The sequence below is a fragment of the Oncorhynchus keta genome, chromosome 1 (genome assembly GCF_023373465.1).
Source record: "Oncorhynchus keta strain PuntledgeMale-10-30-2019 chromosome 1, Oket_V2, whole genome shotgun sequence".
NCBI lineage: Eukaryota > Metazoa > Chordata > Actinopteri > Salmoniformes > Salmonidae > Oncorhynchus > Oncorhynchus keta.
Window position 1 is genome coordinate 95477654 of NC_068421.1, and position 25740 is coordinate 95503393.

A 25740-nucleotide genomic window follows, 5' to 3' on the forward strand; every position below is an offset into this window, starting at 1 on the left:
GGATCACTGTTAGTGTGGCAGAGAGACAGAGACAGTGGGAGGAAGGATCACTGTTAGTGTGGCAGAGAGACAGAGACAGTGGGAGGAAGGATCACTGTTAGTGAGGCAGAGAGACAGAGAGACAGAGACAGTGGGAGGAAGGATCACTGTTAGTGAGGCAGAGAGACAGAGACAGTGGGAGGAAGGATCACTGTTAGTGTGGCAGAGAGACAGAGACAGTGGGAGGAAGGATCACTGTTAGTGTGGCAGAGAGACAGAGACAGTGGGAGGAAGGATCACTGATAGTGTGGCAGAGAGACAGAGACAGTGGGAGGAAGGATTACTGTTAGTGTGGCAGAGAGACAGAGACAGTGGGAGGAAGGATCACTGTTAGTGTGGCAGAGAGACAGAGACAGTGGGAGGAAGGATCACTGTTAGTGTGGCAGAGAGACAGAGACAGTGGGAGGAAGGATCACTGTTAGTGTGGCAGAGAGACAGAGACAGTGCGAGGAAGGATCACTGTTAGTGTGGCAGAGAGACAGAGACAGTGGGAGGAAGGATCACTGTTAGTGAGACAGAGAGACAGAGACAGTGGGAGGAAGGATCACTGTTAGTGTGGCAGAGAGACAGAGACAGTGGGAGGAAGGATCACTGTTAGTGTGGCAGAGAGACAGAGAGACAGAGACAGTGGGAGGAAGGATCACTGTTAGTGTGGCAGAGAGACAGAGACAGTGGGAGGAAGGATCACTGTTAGTGAGGCAGAGAGACAGAGACAGTGGGAGGAAGGATCGCTGTTAGTGTGGCAGAAAGACAGAGACAGTGGGAGGAAGGATCACTGTTAGTGAGACAGAGAGACAGAGACAGTGGGAGGAAGGATCACTGTTAGTGAGGCAGAGAGACAGAGACAGTGGGAGGAAGGATCACTGTTAGTGAGACAGAGAGACAGAGACAGTGGGAGGAAGGATCACTGATAGTGTGGCAGAGAGACAGAGACAGTGGGAGGAAGGATCACTGATAGTGTGGCAGAGAGACAGAGACAGTGGGAGGAAGAATCACTGTTAGTGAGGCAGAGAGACAGAGACAGTGGGAGGAAGGATCACTGTTAGTGTGGCAGAGAGACCGAGACAGTGGGAGGAAGGATCACTGATAGTGGGGCAGAGAGACAGAGACAGTGGGAGGAAGGATCACTGTTAGTGAGGCAGAGAGACAGAGACAGTGGGAGGAAGGATCACTGTTAGGGAGGCAGAGAGACAGAGAGACAGAGACAGTGGGAGGAAGGATCACTGATAGTGTGGCAGAGAGACAGAGACAGTGGGAGGAAGGATCACTGTTAGTGTGGCAGAGAGACAGAGACAGTGGGAGGAAGGATCACTGATAGTGAGACAGAGAGACAGAGACAGTGGGAGGAAGGATCACTGTTAGTGAGGCAGAGAGACAGAGAGACAGAGACAGTGGGAGGAAGGATCACTGTTAGTGAGGCAGAGAGACAGAGACAGTGGGAGGAAGGATCACTGTTAGTGAGGCAGAGAGACAGAGAGACAGAGACAGTGGGAGGAAGGATCACTGTTAGTGTGGCAGAGAGACAGAGACAGTGGGAAGAAGGATCACTGTTAGTGTGGCAGAGAGACAGAGACAGTGGGAGGGAGGATCACTGTTAGTGTGGCAGAGAGACAGAGACAGTGGGAGGAAGGATCACTGATAGTGTGGCAGAGAGACAGAGACAGTGGGAGGAAGGATCACTGTTAGTGTGGCAGAGAGACAGAGACAGTGGGAGGAAGGATCACTGTTAGTGTGGCAGAGAGACAGAGACAGTGGGAGGAAGGATCACTGTTAGTGAGACAGAGAGACAGAGACAGTGGGAGGAAGGATCACTGATAGTGTGGCAGAGAGACAGAGACAGTGGGAGGAAGGATCACTGTTAGTGTGGCAGAGAGACAGAGACAGTGGGAGGAAGGATCACTGATAGTGTGGCAGAGAGACAGAGACAGTGGGAGGAAGGATCACTGTTAGTGTGGCAGAGAGACAGAGACAGTGGGAGGAAGGATCACTGATAGTGTGGCAGAGAGACAGAGACAGTGGGAGGAAGGATCACTGTTAGTGAGGCAGAGAGACAGAGACAGTGGGAGGAAGGATCACTGTTAGTGTGGCAGAGAGACAGAGACAGTGGGAGGAAGGATCACTGTTAGTGTGGCAGAGAGACAGAGACAGTGGGAGGAAGGATCACTGTTAGTGTGGCAGAGAGACAGAGACAGTGGGAGGAAGGATCACTGTTAGTGTGGCAGAGAGACAGAGACAGTGGGAGGAAGGATCACTGTTAGTGAGGCAGAGAGACAGAGACAGTGGGAGGAAGGATCACTGTTAGTGTGGCAGAGAGACAGAGACAGTGGGAGGAAGGATCACTGATAGTGTGGCAGAGAGACAGAGACAGTGGGAGGAAGGATCACTGATAGTGAGACAGAGAGACAGAGACAGTGGGAGGAAGGATCACTGTTAGTGTGGCAGAGAGACAGAGACAGTGGGAGGAAGGATCGCTGTTAGTGTGGCAGAAAGACAGAGACAGTGGGAGGAAGGATCACTGTTAGTGAGGCAGAGAGACAGAGACAGTGGGAGGAAGGATCACTGTTAGTGTGGCAGAGAGACAGAGACAGTGGGAGGAAGGATCACTGATAGTGTGGCAGAGAGACAGAGACAGTGGGAGGAAGGATCACTGTTAGTGTGGCAGAGAGACAGAGACAGTGGGAGGAAGGATCACTGTTAGTGTGGCAGAGAGACAGAGACAGTGGGAGGAAGGATCACTGTTAGTGAGGCAGAGAGACAGAGACAGTGGGAGGAAGGATCACTGTTAGTGTGGCAGAGAGACAGAGACAGTGGGAGGAAGGATCACTGTTAGTGTGGCAGAGAGACAGAGACAGTGGGAGGAAGGATCACTGATAGTGGAAAGGCAATGCTGCTTAGCCACCAGTTTACATTAGTGCAGCGCTCCCTCTTGTTCTTCCCTCCCTGCTGATGGGCCTCTGTTTAATAAAAGTAGTGGACTATGTAGGGAACAGGATGGGATTTGGGAAGCAGACGTTCTGTTTATTCCTCTGGTTTAACCCATCATTACATATTCCCAGGTCCTGCACTTCCTAAAAACAAGTTCATTGTGGCGATCAATTGGACAGGCATCACCTTCCTGGACGAGAAGGAGAGGAGACTGCTGCAGCTCTCCTACCCAGAGGTCACTGGGGTCAACACCATGAGGTACAGCTCAGTAAGCTATAGGTTTAAAGGTCACAGTTAAGGTGCCCAGTGGTTGGGAGCAGGGTGTGAGTCCCAAATGACACCCCTTTATAGTGCACTACTTTAGACCAGGGTCAGTAGGATTCTGGCACCCTATTCCCTATATAGTGCACTACTTTAGACCAGGGTCAGTAGGATTCTGGCACCCTATTCCCTATATAGTGCACTACTTTAGACCAGGGTCAGTAGGATTCTGGCACCCTATTCCCTATATAGTGCACTACTTTAGACCAGGGTCAGTAGGATTCTGGCACCCTATTCCCTATATAGTGCACTACTTTAGACCAGGCTCAGTAGGATTCTGGCACCCTATTCTCTATATAGTGCACTACTATAGGGCCCATATGGTTCTGATCAAACGTCGTGTGCTATGTAGGGAATAAGGTGGTGTTTGGGACGTCCCCCCCAGGCTGCACAGTGGTTGGACAGTTGTTTTGTGTCATGGGAACATTTGCCTCAACATAATGAATGTTCTAGGAACTTTCACAGGTTCCATTTTGGTTTGCTGGGAAAACATCACTGGTACATTGTGCTATTACGTTACCTGGAAACCTAATGTGAACGTCTGGGGAATGTTTTGTGGTGGTTGTTGTGCACAACATCTTAGTGAATGTAAGAAGAACATTCCAAGGATATGTTTGTTTATTTATTTATATAAAAATAGATTTTGTTATCAAAAACATTATCTGTATGTTTTGTGGATGTTATCATGCTAATGTCAGATAAAACCCGAACTACAGAATCTCAGCTCAACGTTCTGGGAATGTTCCTGGTTAGCTGGGTAGTAAATATGACCCTGGATTATGGTTTGGATACGTTATAGATAGACGTTACGAGGTAACTAGTATGTTTCAGTCGTGATTCTCCTCCCTCCACTCAGGGAGGGCAAGACGTTTGGCCAGTCTGTGAGTCTCCTGACTCTGAAGGGAGACTTCTGTCTGAATGTGGTGATGCCTGGGAACATAGCAGAGCTGGTGCTCATGTTCCTGGGAGGACTGAGGGAACGCTCTCAGTATGCCGTGGCCTTGCAGGAAGTCAACCAAGGTAAGACAAACACCAACCAAGGACTTAGAAACATTTATATTTTTAGGTAAATTTAAGTTTTAGATACGTTGGTTTCAACATACGAAAATTGCGTCTTTAAGTTCAACATACTTTTTTAAATTTTATTGTTATTTATTTTACCTTTATTTAACTAGGCAAGTCAGTTAAGAACAAATTCTTTGTTTTGTTTAGTACAGTAGTATGTCAGCTATATTCATTGGTTTTTCTCCAATTCAATATAATTCATTTCAAGGGGCTTTATTGGCATGGGAAACATATGTTAACATTGCCAAAGCAAGTGAGGTAGATAATAAACAATACAAATGAACAGTAAACATTACACACACAGAAGTTACAAAATAATAAAGACATTACAAATGTCATATTATATATAAACACAGTGTTATAACAATGTACAAATGGTTAAAGGGAAAATAAATTAGCATAAATATGGGTTGTATTTTTCTGGTTGCCCTTTTCTTGTGACAACAGGTCACAAATCTTGCTGCTGTGATGGCACACTGTGGTATTTCACCCAGTAGATATGGGAGTTTATCAAAATCGGGTTTGTTTTCAAATTCTTTGTGGATCTGTGTAATCTGAGGGAAATATGTGTCTCTAATATGGTCATACATTGGGCAGGAGGTTAGGAAGTGCAGCTCAGTTTCCACCTCATTTTGTGGGCAGTGAGCACATAGCCTGTCTTCTCTTGAGAGCCATGTCTGCCTACGGCAGGCTTTCTCAATAGCAAGGCTATGCTCACTAAGTCTGTACATAGTCAAAGTTTTCCTTATGTTTGGGTCAGTCACAGTGGTCAGGTATTCTGCCGCTGTGTACTCTCTGTTTAGGGCCAAATAGCATTCCAGTTTGCTCTGTTTTTTTGTGAATTCTTTCCAATGTGTCAAGTAATTATCTTTTTGTTTTCTCATGATTTGGATGAGTTGCTGTCCTGGGGCTCTGTAGGGTGTGTTTGTGTTTGTGAACAGAGCCCCAGGACCTGCTTGCTTAGGGGACTCTTCTCCAGGTTCATCTCTCTGTAGGTGATGGCTTTGTTATGGAAGGTTTGGAAATCACTTCCTTTTAGGTGGTTGTAGAATTTAACGTCTATTTTCTGGATTTTGATAATTAGTGGGTATCTGACTAATTCTGCTCTGCATGCATTATTTGGTGTTTTACGTTATACACTGAGGACATTTTTACAGAATTCTGCATGCAGAGTGTCAATTGGGCGGCAGGGTAGCCTAGTGGTTAGACCGTTGGACTAGTAACCGGAAGGTTGCAAGTTCAAACCCCCGAGCTGACAAGGTACAAAATCTGTCGTTCTGCCCCTGAACAGGCAGTTAACCCAACCCACAGCTCTCTGCATCCTCCCCCAACAGGACAGGTAGCCTATCGTCATTAGAGAGGTCTTTGAAACCTCGAAAAAGGGTTTCAAATTTGGGGAAATGACACTCTCTCTATCTCTCTCTCTCCCCCACTCTCTATCTCTCTCTCTCTCCCCCACTATCTCTCCCCACTCTCTATCTCTCTCTCTCCCCCCACTCTCTATCTCTCTCTCTCTCTCTCTCTCTCTCTCTCTCTCTCTCCCCCACTCTCTATCTCTCTTTCTCTCCCCACTCTCTCTCTCTCTCCCCACTCTCTATCTCTCTCTCTCTCTGTCTCTCTCCCCACTCTCTCTCTCTCTCTCTCTCTCTCTCTCTCTCTCTCCCCACTCTCTATCTCTCTCTCTCTCCCCCACTCTCTATCTCTCTCTCTCCCCCCACTCTCTATCTCTCTCTCTCCCCCACTCTCTATCTCTCTCTCTCTCCCCCTCTCTCTCTCTCTCTCTCTCCTCTCTCTCTCTCTCTCCCCCCACTCTCTATCTCTCTCTCTCTCCCCACTCTCTATCTCTCTCTATCTCTCTCTCTCCCCCACTCTCTATCTCTCTCTCTCTCTCTCTCTCTCTCTGTCTCTCTCCCCCACTCTCTATCTCTCTTTCTCTCCCCACTCTCTCTCTCTCTCTCCCACTCTCTATCTCTCTCTCTCTGTCTCTCTCCCCCACTCTCTCTCTCTCTCTCTCTCTCTCTCCCCACTCTCTATCTCTCTCTCTCTCCCCCACTCTCTATCTCTCTCTCTCTCCCCACTCTCTATCTCTCTCTCTCTCCCCCACTCTCTATCTCTCTCTCTCTCCCCTCTCTCTCTCTCTCCCCACTCTCTATCTCTCTCTCTCTCTCCCCCCACTCTCTCTCTCTCTCTCTCTCTCTCTCTCTCTCTCTCTCTCTCTCTCTCTCTCTCTCTCTCTCTCTCATTCTCTCTCTCTCTCTCTCTCTCTCTAGATGACCCTACGTTCCTGAGCTTTAAGAAAGGAGAGCTGATAGTTCTCATTAAAGACGATGAGCTGACTGTCGGCCGCGGCTGGATCAAGGGCAAGAACGAACGCACCGGCAAGACAGGGGCAGTACCCACCGACGCTATCCTGGTCCTGCCCACTCTCACCAAACCGACCAATGAAGTCATGGTATGACCGCGTGTTCTTGTTTTACTATCTAAGGTGAAATATGGGCTGAAGAAATCAACCCTTCACTTTACTCTTACTGCTACTGATGATGCTATTTTGAAGAAGGTTTTATTCAATGTTGATTCGTGGTTGTTTCACCTTCCTTATTTCAATACACTGATCATTATCAGTCGGGTTAAATTACTAAAATGTCAACATGAAATGTTTCCAGAGTCTTCTTAACCTGTCACCTGACCAGAGGAAGAGCATCATGGCAGCCAATCAGAAGGAGACAGGCACCGTGGAGCGAGTGGCCCCCGTGTCCCTCAAAGAGTTCTCCTATGAGTACTTCAGGTAACAGTTCTCCTATGAGTACTTCAGGTAACAGTTCTCCTATGAGTACTACAGGTAACAGTTCTCCTATGAGTACTTCAGGTAACAGTTCTCCTATGAGTACTTCAGGTAACAGTTCTCCTGTGAGTACTTCAGGTAACAGTTCTCCTATGAGTACTTCAGGTAACAGTTCTCCTATGAGTACTTCAGGTAACAGTTCTCCTATGAGTACTTCAGGTAACAGTTCTCCTATGAGTACTTCAGGTAACAGTTCTCCTATGAGTACTTCAGGTAACAGTTCTCCTATGAGTACTTCAGGTAACAGTTCTCCTATGAGTACTACAGGTAACAGTTCTCCTATGAGTACTTCAGGTAACAGTTCTCCTATGAGTACTTCAGGTAACAGTTCTCCTATGAGTACTACAGGTAACAGTTCTCCTATGAGTACTTCAGGTAACAGTTCTCCTATGAGTACTACAGATAACAGTTCTCCTATGAGTACTACAGGTAACAGTTATCCTATGAGTACTTCAGGTAACAGTTCTCCTATGAGTACTTCAGGTAACAGTTCTCCTATGAGTACTACAGGTAACAGTTCTCCTATGACTACTACAGGTAACAGTTCTCCTATGAGTACTTCAGGTAACAGTTCTCCTATGAGTACTTCAGGTAACAGTTCTCCTATGAGTACTACAGGTAACAGTTCTCCTATGAGTACTTCAGGTAACAGTTCTCCTATGAGTACTTCAGGTAACAGTTCTCCTATGAGTACTACAGGTAACAGTTCTCCTATGAGTACTTCAGGTAACAGTTCTCCTATGAGTACTTCAGGTAACAGTTCTCCTGTGAGTACTTCCGGTAACAGTTCTCCTATGAGTACTTCAGGTAACAGTTCTCCTATGAGTACTACAGGTAACAGTTATCCTGTGAGTACTTCAGGTAACAGTTCTCCTATGAGTACTTCAGGTAACAGTTCTCCTATGAGTACTTCAGGTAACAGTTCTCCTATGAGTACTTCAGGTAACAATTCTCCTATGAGTACTACAGGTAACAGTTCTCCTATGAGTACTTCAGGTAACAGTTCTCCTATGAGTACTTCAGGTAACAGTTCTATGAGTACTTCGGGTAACAGTTCTCCTATGAGTACATCAGGTAACAGTTCTCCTATGAGTACTTCAGGTAACAGTTCTCCTATGAGTACTTCAGGTAACAGTTCTCCTATGAGTACTTCAGGTAACAGTGCTCTTGTGAGTACTTCAGGTAACAGTTCTCCTATGAGTACTTCAGGTAACAGTTCTCCTATGAGTACTTCAGGTAACAGTTCTCCTATGAGTACTTCAGGTAACAGTTCTCCTATGAGTACTACAGGTAACAGTTCTCCTGTGAGTACTTCAGGTAACAGTTCTCCTATGAGTACTTCAGGTAACAGTTCTCCTATGAGTACTTCAGGTAACAGTTCTATGAGTACTTCGGGTAACAGTTCTCCTATGAGTACATCGGGTAACAGTTCTCCTATGAGTACTTCAGGTAACAGTTCTCCTATGAGTACATCACGTAACAGTTCTCCTGTGAGTACTTCAGGTAACAGTTCTCCTATGAGTACTTCAGGTAACAGTTCTCCTATGAGTACTTCAGGTAACAGTTCTCTTGTGAGTACTTCAGGTAACAGTTCTCCTATGAGTACTTCAGGTAACAGTTCTCCTATGAGTACTTCAGGTAACAGTTCTCCTGTGAGTACTTCAGGTAACAGTTCTCCTATGAGTACTTCAGGTAACAGTTCTCCTATGAGTACTTCAGGTAACAGTTCTCCTATGAGTACTTCAGGTAACAGTTCTCCTATGAGTACTTCAGGTAACAGTTCTCCTATGAGTACTTCAGGCAACAGTTCTCCTGTGAGTACTTCAGGTAACAGTTCTCCTATGAGTACTTCAGGTAACAGTTCTCATTTGAGTACTTCAAGTAACAGTTCTCCTATGAGTTCTTCAGGTAACAGTTTTCCTATGAGTACGTCAGGTAACAGTTCTCCTATGAGTACTTCAGGTAACAGTTCTCCTATGAGTACTTCAGGTAACAGTTATCCTATGAGTACTACAGGTAACAGTTCTCCTATGAGTACTTCAGGTAACAGTTCTCCTATGAGTACTTCAGGTAACAATTCTCCTATGAGTACTACAGGTAACAGTTCTCCTATGAGTACTTCAGGTAACAGTTCTCCAATGAGTCCTTCAGGTAACAGTTCTCCTATGAGTACTTCAGGTAACAGTTCTCCTATGAGTACTTCAGGTAACAGTTCTCCTATGAGTACTTCAGGTAACAGTTCTCCTATGAGTACTTCAGGTAACAGTTCTCCTATGAGTACTTCAGGTAACAGTTCTCCTATGAGTACTTCAGGTAACAGTTCTCCTATGAGTACTTCAGGTAACAGTTCTCCTATGAGTTCTTCAGGTAACAGTTCTCCTATGAGTTCTTCAGGTAATAGAGAAACTTCTAATACGATATTAACAGAAAAAGTGATAATAGTATATAGCCAATAATATTTTGATATATATGGTATATAACTAACACATATAAAATATAATAATATATTATATATATACAGTAATATATATGGGACAACATCCTGATTTTAACAGCTCCTTAATGTTCCGTGCTTCTGTCTGTCTCTCCAGGCAGCCCATCAAGGATGTGAACCGTCAGGTGATCTCTAAGAACGTGGCCCCTGAGAGGCTGTGGGTCATGTCCAGGGAGCCAATCAAACAGCCCCTTCTTAAGAAGCTGGCGGGGAACTCTGAGCTCAGCCACCGGGCATGCCTGGCCTTCACCGATATCCTTTAATAATTGATTTACCACCTCACTGACAGATGACTTCAACATTATCTTCAAGAGCATCTTTGGAATCGTCTCAACATTGCATTTTTTTTAGTAATTTAGCAAGTAGTCTTATCTAGAGTGACATATTCTGGTCTTCAGTGATGTCCTTACTGAGAAAAGAAAACGCTGTCGCTACCTCTCTTTCTATTCAGACCAAAGTGCATGGACAGTGGTGCAGACTGAATACGAAAATATATATGATATGCGGAGACCGAGATACACTTATTGTCGTCTACATGTGTTCAATGTCTTTTGTGGTAGGATGGCAAATGACATGCAAGTTTGTTCCAATACAGTTTTCAGAGATGTTGCTCCTACCAGTCCTTGACCTGTGTTTACCTATCCTGAAGTACATGGGAGACTACCCCACAAAGCAGATACAGAGTCCTCTAGAGTTGACAGACCAGATCTTTGGGCCAGCCACCAAGGACGAGGCCCTGAGAGACGAGATCTACTGTCAGATCATGAAACAGATGACCAGCAACAACAACAGGTAGACTGTTTGGGCCTGTACAACAACAGGTAGACTGTTAGGGCCTGTACAACAACAGGTAGACTGTTAGGGCCCGTACAACAACAGGTAGGCCTGTACAACAACAGGTAGACTGTTAGGGCCTGTACAACAACAGGTAGGCCTGTACAACAACAGGTAGACTGTTAGGGCCTGTACAACAACAGGTAGGCCTGTACAACAACAGGTAGACTGTTAGGGCCTGTACAACAACAGGTAGACTGTTAGGGCCTGTACAACAACAGGTAGACTGTTAGGGCCTGTACAACAACAGGTAGGCCTGTAAAACAACAGGTAGACTGTTAGGGCCTGTACAACAACAGGTAGACTGTTAGGGCCTGTACAACAACAGGTAGACTGTTAGGGCCTGTACAACAACAGGTAGACTGTTAGGGCCTGTACAACAACAGGTAGACTGTTAGGGCCTGTACAACAACAGGTAGACTGTTAGGGCCTGTACAACAACAGGTAGACTGTTAGGGCCTGTACAACAACAGGTAGACTGTTAGGGCCTGTAAAACAACAGGTAGACTGTTAGGGCCTGTACAACAACAGGTAGACTGTTAGGGCCTGTACAACAACAGGTAGACTGTTAGGGCCTGTACAACAACAGGTAGACTGTTAGGGCCTGTACAACAACAGGTAGACTGTTAGGGCCTGTACAACAACAGGTAGACTGTTAGGGCCTGTACAACAACAGGTAGACTGTTAGGGCCTGTACAACAACAGGTAGACTGTTAGGGCCTGTACAACAACAGGTAGACTGTTAGGGCCTGTACAACAACAGGTAGACTGTTAGGGCCTGTACAACAACAGGTAGACTGTTAGGGCCTGTACAACAACAGGTAGACTGTTAGGGCCTGTACAACAACAGGTAGACCGTTAGGGCCTGTACAACAACAGGTAGACTGTTAGGGCCTGTACAACAACAGGTAGACTGTTAGGGCCTGTACAACAACAGGTAGGCTGTTAGGGCCTGTACAACAACAGGTAGACTGTTAGGGCCTGTACAACAACAGGTAGACTGTTAGGGCCTGTACAACAACAGGTAGACTGTTAGGGCCTGTACAACAACAGGTAGACTGTTAGGGCCTGTACAACAACAGGTAGGAGAGGACAACAACAGGTAGGAGAGGACAACAGAGGAGAGAACAACAGAGGACAACAGAGGACAACAGAGGAGAGGACAACATAGGAGAGGACAACAGAGGAGAGGACAACAGAGGAGAGGACAACAGAAGACAACAGAGGAGAGGACAACAGAAGACAACAGAGGAGAGGACATCAGAGGAGAGGACAACAGAGGAGAGGACATCAGAGGAGAGGACATCAGAGGAGAGGACAACAGAGGAGAGGACATCAGAGGAGAGGACATCAGAGGAGAGGACATCAGAGGAGAGGACAACAGAGGAGAGGACAACAGAGGAGAGGACATCAGAGGAGAGGACATCAGAGGAGAGGACAACAGAGGAGAGGACAACAGAGGAGAGGACAACAGAGGAGAGGACAACAGAGGAGAGGACATCAGAGGAGAGGACAACAGAGGAGAGGACAACAGAGGAGAGGACATCAGAGGAGAGGACATCAGAGGAGAGGACAACAGAGGACAACGGAAGAGAGGACATCAGAGGAGAGGACAACAGAGGAGAGGACATCAGAGGAGAGGACATCAGAGGAGAGGACAACAGAAGAGAGGACAACAGAGGAGAGGGACAACAGAGGAGAGGGACAACAGAGGAGAGGACAACAGAGGAGAGGACAACAGAAGACAACAGAGGAGAGGACAACAGAGGAGAGGACAACAGAAGACAACAGAGGAGAGGACAACATAGGAGAGGACAACAGAGGAGAGGACAACAGAGGAGAGGACAACAGAGGAGAGGACAACAGAAGAGAGGACAACAGAAGAGAGGACAACAGAAGACAACAGAGGAGAGGACAACATAGGAGAGGACAACAGAGGAGAGGACAACAGAGGAGAGGACAACAGAGGAGAGGACAACAGAGGAGAGGACAACAGAGGAGAGGACAACAGAGGAGAAGACAACAGAGGAGAGGACAACAGAGGAGAGGACAACAGAGGAGAGGACAACAGAGGAGAGGACAACAGAGGAGAGGACAACAGAGGAGAGGACAACAGAAGACAACAGAGGAGAGGACAACAGAGGAGAGGACAACAGAAGACAACAGAGGAGAGGACAACATAGGAGAGGACAACAGAGGAGAGGACAACAGAGGAGAGGACAACAGAGGAGAGGACAACAGAGGAGAGGACAACAGAGGAGAGGACAACAGAAGAGAGGACAACAGAAGAGAGGACAACAGAAGAGAGGACATCAGAAGACAACAGAGGAGAGGACAACAGAAGACAATGGAAAAGAGGACATGAGAGGAGAGGACAACAGAAGAGAGGACATGAGAAGACAACACAACAGAGGAGAGGAAAACAGAAGAGAGGACATCAGAAGAGAGGACATCAGAAGACAACACAACAGAGGAGAGGACAACAGAAGACAATGGAAGAGAGGACATGAGAGGAGAGGACAACAGAAGACAATGGAAGAGAGGATATGAGAGGAGAGGACAACAGAAGACAATGGAAGAGAGGACATGAGAGGAGAGGACATCAGAAGAGAGGACATCAGAAGAGAGGACATCAGAGGAGAGGACATCAGAGGAGAGGACATCAGAGGAGAGGACATCAGAAGACAACACATCAGAGGAGAGGACATCAGAGGAGAGGACATCAGAGGAGAGGACATCAGAAGAGAGGACATCAGAAGAGAGGACATCAGAGGAGAGGACATCAGAGGAGAGGACAACAGAAGAGAGGACATCAGAGGAGAGGACATCAGAAGAGAGGACATCAGAGGAGAGGACATCAGAAGAGAGGACATCAGAGGAGAGGACATCAGAGGAGAGGACATCAGAGGAGAGGACATCAGAAGAGAGGACATCAGAAGACAACACATCAGAGGAGAGGACAACAGAAGACAATGGAAGAGAGGACATGAGAGGAGAGGACAACAGAAGAGAGGACATGAGAGACAACACAACAGAGGAGAGGAAAACAGAAGACAATGGAAGATAGGACATCAGAGGAGAGGACAACAGAAGACAACACAACAGAAGAGAGGACAACAGAAGACAATGGAAGATAGGACATGAGAGGAGAGGACAACACAACAGAGGAGAGGACATCAGAGGAGACAACAACAGAAGACAATGGAAGATAGGACATGAGAGGAGAGGACATCAGAAGACAACACAACAAAAGAGAGGACAACAGAAGAGAGGACAACGGAGGAGAGGACATCAGAGGAGAGGACAACAGAAGACAATGGAAGAGAGGACATGAGAGGAGAGGACAACAGAAGACAATGGAAGAGAGGACAACGGAGGAGAGGACAACAGATGACAATGGAAGAGAGGACAACGGAGGAGAGGACAACAGAAGACAATGGAAGAGAGGACAACGGAGGAGAGGACAACAGAAGACAACACAACAGAGAAGAGGTCAACAGAGGAAAGGACATTGTTTTTAGCAAAATATGTGGGGCTCAAAACAGGTGGTGCCACACCTGCCCTGAATGCCGGGTCGTCACTGCTCCTACACATAGATGGGAGGTTAAACAACACAGCTACTGTGTTGTTGTTAGGTTCAGTTTGGAGCAGGGCTGGCAGCTACTGTGGCTGTGCTGTGGTCTCTGATGATGATAATGATGGTGTTGTTGTTGTTGTTAGGTTCAGTTTGGAGCAGGGCTGGCAGCTACTGTGGCTGTGCTGTGGTCTCTTCCCTCCGAGCCAGTCGCTGCTCAAACACACCCAGCGCTTCCTGGAGTCCCGACGGCGTGAACCCCTGGCCCCTGACTGTCTACAGCGCCTACAGGGATCACTGAGGTACACGAGCACATCAAATACTGAATGTCTTCACTTCTACTGTACCTATTAGAGGAGGTCTATTAGACTGTATCTCCTCAGCCCCATTAGAGGAGGTCTATTAGACTGTATCTCCTCAGCCCCATTAGAGGAGGTCTATTAGACTGTATCTCCTCAGCCCCATTAGAGGAGGTCTACTAGACTGTATCTCCTCAGCCCCATTAGAGGAGGTCTATTAGACTGTATCTCCTCAGCCCCATTAGAGGAGGTCTACTAGACTGTATCTCCTCAGCCCCATTAGAGGAGGTCTACTAGACTGTATCTCCTCAGCCCCATTAGAGGAGGTCTACTAGACTGTATCTCCTCAGCCCCATTAGAGGAGGTCTATTAGACTGTATCTCCTCAGCCCCATTAGAGGAGGTCTACTAGACTGTATCTCCTCAGCCCCATTAGAGGAGGTCTACTAGACTGTATCTCCTCAGCCCCATTAGAGGAGGTCTACTAGACTGTATCTCCTCAGCCCCATTAGAGGAGGTCTACTAGACTGTATCTCCTCAGCCCCATTAGAGGAGGTCTACTAGACTGTATCTCCTCAGCCCCATTAGAGGAGGTCTATTAGACTGTATCTCCTCAGCCCCATTAGAGGAGGTCTATTAGACTGTATCTCCTCAGCCCCATTAGAGGAGGTCTACTAGACTGTATCTCCTCAGCCCCATTAGAGGAGGTCTACTAGACTGTATCTCCTCAGCCCCATTAGAGGAGGTCTACTAGACTGTATCTCCTCAGCCCCATTAGAGGAGGTCTACTAGACTGTATCTCCTCAGCCCCATTAGAGGAGGTCTACTAGACTGTATCTCCTCAGCCCCATTAGAGGAGGTCTACTAGACTGTATCTCCTCAGCCCCATTAGAGGAGGTCTACTAGACTGTATCTCCTCAGCCCCATTAGAGGAGGTCTACTAGACTGTATCTCCTCAGCCCCATTAGAGGAGGTCTACTAGACTGTATCTCCTCAGCCCCATTAGAGGAGGTCTACTAGACTGTATCTCCTCAGCCCCATTAGAGGAGGTCTACTAGACTGTATCTCCTCAGCCCCATTAGAGGAGGTCTATTAGACTGTATCTCCTCAGCCCCATTAGAGGAGGTCTACTAGACTGTATCTCCTCAGCCCCATTAGAGGAGGTCTATTAGACTGTATCTCCTCAGCCCCATTAGAGGAGGTCTACTAGACTGTATCTCCTCAGCCCCATTAGAGGAGGTCTACTAGACTGTATCTCCTCAGCCCCATTAGAGGAGGTCTACTAGACTGTTTTCCTGGGACATAAGCTTAGGTAAATATGCAACTATACATACATATTGGTACATTTCATTGCCCTTATGCCTAAAACATATGCAATATAGACAAAAACAAATAACAATGAAAATAAATATGAATGTAAATATCTATTAATGTTTATGTCCTCCTATTAAAAACACTATTACGTATCTGTCTAGGTTGTAACTGGTGCTGTTAAAATACAATAAATCATTTTCATTCTGAACTGGAATAAACTGATTGATCACAGCACACAGGTGAATAACAGAACAGACACACAGGTGAATAACAGAACAGACACACAGGCGAATAACAGAACAGACACACAGGTGAATAACAGAACAGACACACAGGTGAATAACAGAACAGACACACAGGTGAATAACAGAACAGACACACAGGTGAATAACAGAACAGACACACAGGTGAATAACAGAACAGACACACAGGCGAATAACAGAACAGACACACAGGTGAATAACAGAACAGACACACAGGCGAATAACAGAACAGACACACAGGTGAATAACAGAACAGACACACAGGTGAATAACAGAACAGACACACAGGCGAATAACAGAACAGACACACAGGTGAATAACAGAACAGACACACAGGCGTTTTGAAACCGTAAGAAACAGTACAGATGAACAATGATAAGGCCGACTGTCCATCTTACTGTAGAAAGAAAGTCTAGGTTGGAACTGAACTGGTGCTGTTTAAAAAACAACAAAAAACATTTTTTACATATTTTTTTTTTTTATATCTGAACGAGAATAAACTGATTGGTCACATCACACAGATGTAGCCCAGCACATACATACATGCACGCACGCACGCACGCACGCACGCACACACACACACACACACACACACACACACACACACACACACACACACACACACACACACACACACACACACACACACACACACACACACACACACACACACACACACACACACACACACACACACACACACACACACACACACAGAGAGAGAGAGAGTCCTAATGAGAGGTCTGCATGTCTATTCTGGGCTCAGTTTTGGACACTGCAACCCAGAGGTGATGCACCTCAGCCAGAGTTGACAACCCTGACTCATATAGGTATGTGGTACCAAACTGGACCAGAACATCTACTGCTTTCTCAGTCAGGCAGGAGACCACTTCCTGTTGTAGATGGAACAACCCAGATCTGTGTGAGGGGGTTCTCAGTCAGACAGGACACCACTTCCTGTTGTAGATGGAACAGCCCAGAACTGTGTGAGTGGGTTCACCTCAAAAAGCATCTTGCTTTCATCAGTTTATTATTCCAGTTCAGAATAACAATTATTATTCTGTTTTAACAGCAACAGTTCCATCCTAGACTCGTTTTCAACAATAGTTTCTACAGTAAAATGAACAGTAGGCCTGATCATTGTTCATCTTCATATGTACTGTTACTAGGGTTGCACTATCAGTAGCTTGCTTTGGCGAATGTTAGATATTAACTGTGTACAAGGCCATGGGATTGTATGAAAAAGAAACTCACATGTAGTACTATGAGAGATAGCACTCCCTTATTACTGCTTATGCTTACCTGTTATAAAATGACAACAATGCCTTGCTAGTTGACTGACTTTTCCACTGTTGAAGCCCTGTTCTGAAAGACCTCCCTGGGTTGACCGCCATGCTGTGGATGTTTTGGTCAGGACGTGTCATTTTATAACAATTTGTTCGTAATGAGAGACTCAAGTGTATATGAAAGAGAGGAAAACTCATCGCTGTATTTGCGTTTCATGACAACTGAGCTCAGACAGAACAAACTCCATTCGACGACAGCGGTGAGAGATGGCGAGTGAGAGATGGCGAGTGAGAGATGGCGAGTGAGAGATGGCGAGTGAGAGATGGCGAGTGAGAGATGGCGAGTGAGAGCGACAAGTCAGTGGCGGACAGTGGATCATCTGCTGCCTGAACCGCAGCTAGCAAACTGAGCAGAGAACGCTGCTTATCCCTCTCACACTCGCTCAGCTAGCAAACTGAGCAGAGAACGCTGCTTATCCCTCTCACACTCGCTCAGCTGCCAAACTGAGCAGAGAACGCTGCTTATCCCTCTCACACTCGCTCAGCTGCCAAACTGAGCAGAGAACGCTGCTTATCCCTCTCACACTCGCTCAGCTAGCAAACTGAGCAGAGAACGCTGCTTATCCCTCTCACACTCGCTCAGCTGCCAAACTGAGCAGAGAACGCTGCTTAAGCTTAAGCAGATTCACTTGGCCAAATCAGTAATGAATTAAATAGTTAAGGGTTAAGGTGGTTGCACTGTAATGTGTGTTATCTATCAGGATAGAGCCCAGGAAGCTGCCTCCTCACCAGGTGGAGGTTAGGGTTAGAGGTCAGGGGTTAGAGGGTTAAGGTGGTTGTACTGTAATGTGTGTTATCTATCAGGATAGAGCCCAGGAAGCTGCCTCCTCACCAGGTGGAGGTTAGGGTTAGAGGTCAGGGGTTAGAGGGTTAAGGTGGTTGCACTGTAATGTGTGTTATCTATCAGGATAGAGCCCAGGAAGCTGCCTCCTCACCAGGTGGAGGTTAGGGTTAGAGGTCAGGGGTTAGAGGGTTAAGGTGGTTGTACTGTAATGTGTGTTATCTATCAGGATAGAGCCCAGGAAGCTGCCTCCTCACCAGGTGGAGGTAGATGCCATCCAGCAGAACTCCACTCAGATCTTCCACAAGGTCCACTTCCCCAACGACACGGAGGAGGTAAAGAGCCCTGCGCCCATGACGGGTTACTCTGACAAGCGCTAAACTTCTCATCATTTGTACAAACAAAACACATACAGTCCCTTTCATAAACACTGGTCCTTTGTGCCGGATCGGAAAAACAAATTGTCCAGGCAAATGGTGTTCCTTTTGTTGCATCTGTATCGAACCTGTACAGAACTGTACTCTATGTCCCCTGGGGATCCTTCCATTAACATCCCTCACATATCTCCTCCCTGGGGATCCTTCCACTAATATCCCTCACGTATCTACTCCCTGGGGATCCTTCCACTAACATCTCTCACATATCTCCTCCCTGGGGATCCTTCCACTAATATCCCTCACATATCTACTCCCTGGGGATCCTTCCACTAATATCCCTCACATATCTCCTCCCTGGGGATCCTTCCATTAACATCCCTCACATATCTACTCCCTGGGGATCCTTCCACTAATATCCCTCACATATCTCCTCCCTGGGGATCCTTCCATTAACATCCCTCACATATCTACTCCCTGGGGATCCTTCCGCTAATATCCCTCACATATCTCCTCCCTGGGGATCCTTCCACTAATATCCCTCACATATCTACTCCCTGGGGATCCTTCCACTAATATCCCTCACATATCTCCTCCCTGGGGATCCTTCCACTAATATCCCTCACATATCTACTCCCTGGGGATCCTTCCACTAATATCCCTCACATATCTCCTCCCTGGGGATCCTTCCACTAATATCCCTCACATATCTCCTCCCTGGGGATCCTTCCACTAATATCCCTCACATATCTACTCCCTGGGGATCCTTCCACTAATATCCCTCACATATCTACTCCCCGGGGATCCTTCCACTAATATCCCTCACATATCTCCTCCCCGGGGATCCTTCCACTAATATCCCTCACATATCTCCTCCCTGGGGATACTTCCACTAATATCCCTCACATATCTCCTCCCTGGGGATCCTTCCACTAACATCTCTCACATATCTACTCCCTGGGGATCCTTCCACTAATATCCCTCACATATCTCCTCCCTGGGGATCCTTCCACTAATATCCCTCACTTATCTACTCCCTGGGGATCCTTCCATTAACATCCCTCACTCATATACTCCCTGGAGATCCTTCCACTAATATCTCTCACATATCTACTCCCTGGGGATCCTTCCACTAATATCTCTCACATATCTACTCCCTGGGGATCCTTCCACTAATATCTCTCACATATCTACTCCCTGGGGATCCTTCCACTAATATCCCTCACATATCTCCTCCCTGGGGATCCTTCCACTAATATCCCTCACATATCTACTCCCTGGGGATCCTTCCACTAATATCTCTCACATATCTACTCCCTGGGGATCCTTCCACTAATATCCCTCACATATCTACTCCCTGGGGATCCTTCCGCTAATATCTCTCACATATCTACTCCCTGGGGATCCTTCCACTAATATCCCTCACATATCTACTCCCTGGGGATCCTTCCACTAATATCCCTCACATATCTACTCCCTGGGGATCCTTCCACTAATATCTCTCACATATCTACTCCATGGGGATCCTTCCACTAATATCCCTCACATATCTCCTCCCTGGGCATCCTTCCACTAATATCCCTCACATATCTACTCCCTGGGGATCCTTCCACTAATATCTCTCACATATCTACTCCCTGGGGATCCTTCCACTAATATCCCTCACATATCTCCTCCCTGGGGATCCTTCCACTAATATCCCTCACATATCTACTCCCTGGGGATCCTTCCACTAACATCCCTCACATATCTACTCCCTGGGGATCCTTCCACTAATATCCCTCACATATCTCCTCCCTGGAGATCCTTCCACTAATATCCCTCACATATCTACTCCCTGGGGATCCTTCCACTAATATCCCTCACATATCTACTCCCTGGGGATACTTCCACTAATATCCCTCACGTATCTCCTCCCTGGGTATCCTTCCACTAACATCCCTCACATGTCTACTCCCTGGGGATCCTGTCCCTCCTCCTCCCTCTGCAGATCTTTGAGGTCAACACCAGTACTAGAATCAGGGACCTCTGTCAGACCATCTCCACCAAGCTCCAGCTGGTCTCATCTGACGGCTTCAGCATCTTCGTCAAAACACCCGACAAGGTTTGTCATCGATAAATGTTCATTTAACAGATTCCCGATGACCTCCGTGATTCATTGTAGCCTGGTTCCCCTGGACTCATATGGTCTTTGGCAAGACGGCACGATCAGATCTGGGACCAGGCTAGATTCCCGTATCTCAGATATACAGCAAGTAGAAGTTTTTCTTTTTTTTTAAGTCTCTAGTTTGCGTGACGTCCTTTTGCCTCTATGTCGTCCAGGTTCTCAGTCTGAATGATTCCGACTACTTCTTCGACAGCCTGAGACAGATCACTGATTGGTCTAAGAAAGCCAAGAGTGTGAAAGAGGGTAAGATAAGATCACATCATGCCTTAGAAATGCCATTGATTTTACTCACGACCCAGTTTTAAACCATTAACAATGGTCTGTCTGTGTGTGTGTGTGTGTGTGTGTGTGTGTGTGTGTGTGTGTGTGTGTGTGTGTGTGTGTGTGTGTGTGTGTGTGTGTGTGTGTGTCTGTGTGTGTGTGGTCTGTGTGTGTGTGTGTGTGTGTGTGTGTGTGTGTGTGTGTGTGTGTGTGTGTGTGTGTGTGTGTGTGTGTGTGTGTGTCTGTGTCTGTGTAGGAGGAGGACCCATGAACATGTCCTACCTCGTGTTCTTCATGAGGAAGCTGTGGTTTAACGTCAGTCCTGGCAGAGACCTGGAGGCTGATCTCATCTTTCACTACCCTCAGGTACGTTACAATGGTCCCAAACAACACCTGCCCGTGTAGTGCACTACTTTCGACCAGGGCGTCCGATTATTTTATTTTGGAAGGAAATGTGTATATATATATTTTTTTTTTTAATGTCAAAACATTATATATTTTATGAATATCGCTGAGATTCAAAGAGAAAAAAGGTATTCAGGCCACATTTGATTTAAAAAAAATAATGTTTGAGCAGGGGAACACAGCGCTAGCCATGGAAAAATGTATATAATTGCAGAACATTTGATTTAAAAGTGCAACATTTTTCTCTCTGCTTCCAATACACTTTTTTATTTTATTTTTAGCTAATAGGCTATGATAGAGTTTAAAATAATACAACTGTCACGTTCGTCGTATGAAGGAGACCAAGGCGCAGCGTTGTATTCGTACATTCTCTTTCTTAAAAGAATGAACACCGAACGAACTAACAAACGAAACGTGAAGCTATACAATATAGTACTGTCAGGCAACTACACATAGACAAGATCAGGGTAGCCTAGTGGTTCGAGTGTAGAGGTGGTAGACAAGATCCCACACCAGAAAGTGTGGGGGGGGGGCTGCCTAAATATGAGCCCCAATCAGAGACAACGATAAACAGCTGTCTCTGATTGGGAACCATATTAGGCCAACATAGACATACAAAAACCCCTAGACATACAAAACCCCTAGACATACAAAAACCTAGAATACCCACCCTAGTCACACCCTGACCTAACCAAAATGTATAGAAAAACAGAGATATCTAAGGTCAGGGCGTGACAACAACTGTCTAACAAAACTATTCATTTAAAAAATGGATGACTTCTCCCTGCTGTTACCATTTTTCTCAAGGGCCCGTTGGCATTAGTTGACAGCTGAGATATTGACATCAGTGACCCTCTGGATGTTGGTTAACTCCTGATAGATTTAACATAAATCAGCACTTGGATTCGACCAGCAACCCTCCGGTTACTGGCCTCCGTCTCCAACCACAAAATAGTACATTGTACCCATGGTGAAAATGTCTTCTATCTTTACAGTCAGGGTTGGGGTCAATTTAAAAAAAAAAATGTAAACTGTCAATTCAGGAAGTACACTGACATTAAGCTTCCAATTATAAATGCTTTTTCAATGACGAAAAATTGGAATTGTAATTTGTTTTACTTTCTGAATTGACCCGAACACTGCTAACAGTTCATTATACTGACAGGACAGCCTTTCTCTCTCCCCACCTAGGAGCTACCTAAGTACCTGAGAGGGTACCATCGATGTACCAAGGAGGACATGGTGAACATAGGGGCTCTGCTCTTCAGGGTAAAGTTCAACAACGACAAGTCCCAGTTCGTTCTGATCCCCAAGATGCTGAAAGATCTGGTGCCCAACGACATGCTGAAGGTCATGTCTGCTACAGACTGGCAGAAGGTAAAATCAATCAGTTGTGATCGATCAATCAATCAATCAATCGTTTATTTATAAAGCAGGTTTATTAATAATATAATATATAATATATGCCATTTAGCAGACGCTTTTATCCAAAGCGACTTACAGTCATGTGTGCATACATTCTACGTATGGGTGGTCCCGGGAATCGAACCCACTACCCTGGCGTTACAAGCGCCATGCTCTACCATGCTCTACCAACTGCTACAGAAGGACCACATTATTATTATCATTATTTTTTTATTTTTTTTACGGTTGTCACACATTGATGTAAGAGAGTCTCTCCTTAATACATTCACTCATCCCTTCCTCCAAAAGTGTACACTTGTTCACTTCCCTGGACCGGTGCTTGGGAGGAGTGTATGAGTGCACATAGCTGGAAGGGACTGGGTGATGAGTGTTCCTTCAATGACGTCATGTGACCTGTATACAAACACAGTCAGTAGTGTCCCTTTTTTTTGTCCGGGACTGCAGCTCCAAGTTACCCTCCTACATACATGACCCCTGAACTCAAATGACCCGTAACTCAATTGAATTCAATCGGGGAGGTCAGAGGATCAACTATGTAAAATGTTTTAAGAATGGGATTTTTGTTGTTGTTGTTGTTGTTGTTGACCGTTTTAATGTCTTTGTTTACCAGAACATCGTTGCAGCCTACAACAAGCAGGCCAGTATGACCAGTGAAGAAGCCAGTCTCGCGTTTCTCAAGGTGGTCTGTCGCTGGACCACCTTCGGATGTGCTTTCTTTGAAGTGAAGGTACGGGATGGCACCTCGACACTGATTTTATTTTAAATATATATATATATATATTTTTTTTATCACAAATGAAGTTCCCTCGGGAGAAATGGGTCTTTCCAGACGGTGTATCGCTGTTCAAATGACACAGCTCGTTTTATGGACCCATTTAAAGTTCTTGTAAGGCTTGTGTGTCCCAAATGGCACCCTATGAGCCCTGGTCAATAGTAGTGCACTATATAGGGAATAGGGTGCCATTTGGGTCAAAAGTAGTGCACTATATAGGGAATAGGGTGCCATTTGGGTCAAAAGTAGTGCACTAAATAGGGAATAGGGTGCCATTTTGTTCACGCAGCCTATGTCTCTAAGTGATGAAGGAACAGTCACTACTCTGCTTTCCATCACCTAAAGAGATGTTTTACTTCTTCCAGCAAACATCAGACCCTAACTTCCCAGATATCGTCAGAATTGCCATCAGCAAACAGGGGGTCTCAATCATCCACCCGAAAACCAAGGTAAAACACACACACACACACACACACACACACACACACAATCTTCATTCACCATCAAAGACTCCTTGTTTTCCTCTTGAGAGAATGGATTATAAAGGGTTCCTCTTCAATGTTAATTACTGTATTTCTAGGGCTTTCGTTACAATGTTTTATTATATATTATTATTATTGTTTTATCAAGGCAATGTGCGTATAAATCAACTTCTGTTGGGCCAAATTCCTTCACGGCAGTTCTGTCTGACAGCTCCGCTTCCCCCGCTTGAATTCAGTTAGCCTCGGTTGATTCTGGGGCATCGGGTTACAAATCCACAGCCATTGGAGGCTCGAGAGTCCCGCCTTAAATGCTCATTCGCTGATTGGACTGACCATCAATTTGTGTTGTCACGGTACGTCTCTGTTGCGCACAGCTGCAACGTTGCGAGTCTACTGCAGCCATACGAATGTGTTCTGTAATAAACACACAGATTTATATTTCATTTAAAAAATTAAAAAATTAAAAACTTGAACACAATTTGAAGATGTGAAACAAAACCACTTTGTGTTCATCACAAAGGGACACATTTTATACTAGATTAAATCTGAGATTGTGACGAGTTAGTAGATTTGCCAGTGACTGTAACTCTGTGGTAAATTCACAAGGAGATAGACAACAATGACCAGTCCACCAGGAGATGACTCGGATCTTCCCTGTCCACTAATTAATTATATAAAACATTATTACAATAATAAGGCCTCTGCAATCTAATAGCATGTCAAGTTGTAATCTTGATTTTGAGTAGATGTTGAAACCCGAACAATGTCAAGCCCTAAATAGGTAGTTCATACCATATACATTCTGAAAATTACATCTGGGAATGTACTATGTTTCAAACTATTTACTATAGCCGTGCATTCTAGTACGAAAAGTGCAAACAAATCATAGATAATAAATACAACAACTACAAAAAAGGGGGAAAAAAATCTGCGTTTTCTAACAGTATAAGACATTATTAGGTAAATGTTCACGGCCCTCTCATTAAGCTATGTTTTTATTTATTTCACCTTTATTTAACTCAGTTAAGAACAAATTCTTATTTTCAATGACGGCCTAAGAACAGTGGGTTAACCGCCTGTTCAGGGGCAGAACGACAAATTTTGTACTATGTCAGCTCAGGGATTTGAACTTGCAACCTTCCGGTTACTAGTCCAACGCTCTAACCACTAGGCTGACCTGCTGTCCCTACACTCTAACCACTAGGCTACCCTACCACCCCTACACTCTAACCACTAGGCTACCCTACCACCTCTACACTCTAACCACTAGGCTACCCTACCACCTCTACACTCTAACCACTAGGCTGACCTGCCGTCCCTACACTCTAACCACTAGGCTACCCTACCACCCCTACACTCTAACCACTAGGCTACCCTACCACCTCTACACTCTAACCACTAGGCTACCCTACCACCTCTACACTCTAACCACTAGGCTACCCTACCACCTCTACACTCTAACCACTAGGCTACCCTACCACCTCTACACTCTAACCACTAGGCTGACCTGCCGTCCCTACACTCTAACCACTAGGCTACCCTACCACCCCTACACTCTAACCACTAGGCTACCCTACCACCTCTACACTCTAACCACTAGGCTACCCTACCACCTCTACACTCTAACCACTAGGCTACCCTACCACCTCTACACTCTAACCACTAGGCTAGCCTACCACCTCTACACTCTAACCACTAGGCTACCCTACCACCTCTACACTCTAACCACTAGGCTACCCTACCACCTCTACACTCTAA

The 25740-nt window shown here is 45.8% G+C and overlaps 1 protein-coding gene and 1 long non-coding RNA gene across 18 annotated transcripts in view; both read left to right on the forward strand.

The window, feature by feature from the left end:
- The window catches only part of LOC118376826 (unconventional myosin-VIIa-like), a 109296-nt gene that overhangs the window by 77625 nt on the left and 5931 nt on the right, over nt 1-25740 (forward strand). The window contains exons 34-47 of the mRNA XM_052467409.1: nt 3096-3222; nt 4142-4305; nt 6621-6802; nt 7014-7135; nt 9784-9938; nt 10325-10478; nt 14241-14396; nt 18326-18431; nt 20461-20574; nt 20793-20880; nt 21155-21264; nt 22495-22680; nt 23339-23455; nt 23866-23949. Coding sequence (XP_052323369.1) covers nt 3096-3222; nt 4142-4305; nt 6621-6802; nt 7014-7135; nt 9784-9938; nt 10325-10478; nt 14241-14396; nt 18326-18431; nt 20461-20574; nt 20793-20880; nt 21155-21264; nt 22495-22680; nt 23339-23455; nt 23866-23949 — 1865 coding nt within the window. The remainder of the gene's footprint in view (nt 1-3095; nt 3223-4141; nt 4306-6620; nt 6803-7013; nt 7136-9783; nt 9939-10324; nt 10479-14240; nt 14397-18325; nt 18432-20460; nt 20575-20792; nt 20881-21154; nt 21265-22494; nt 22681-23338; nt 23456-23865; nt 23950-25740) is intronic.
- LOC127908629 (uncharacterized) lies at nt 14481-17917 on the forward strand. Of its 17 annotated transcripts, none has more exons than XR_008067809.1 (6): nt 14481-14605; nt 14644-14757; nt 14796-14985; nt 15062-15945; nt 16018-16113; nt 16210-17917. It is a non-coding gene; the product is annotated as an uncharacterized LOC127908629 (long non-coding RNA). The 17 variants fall into 17 exon arrangements; XR_008067805.1 differs by having other exon boundaries at nt 14492-14757; nt 15062-15517; nt 15556-15945; XR_008067806.1 differs by having other exon boundaries at nt 14492-14757; nt 15062-15479; nt 15518-15945.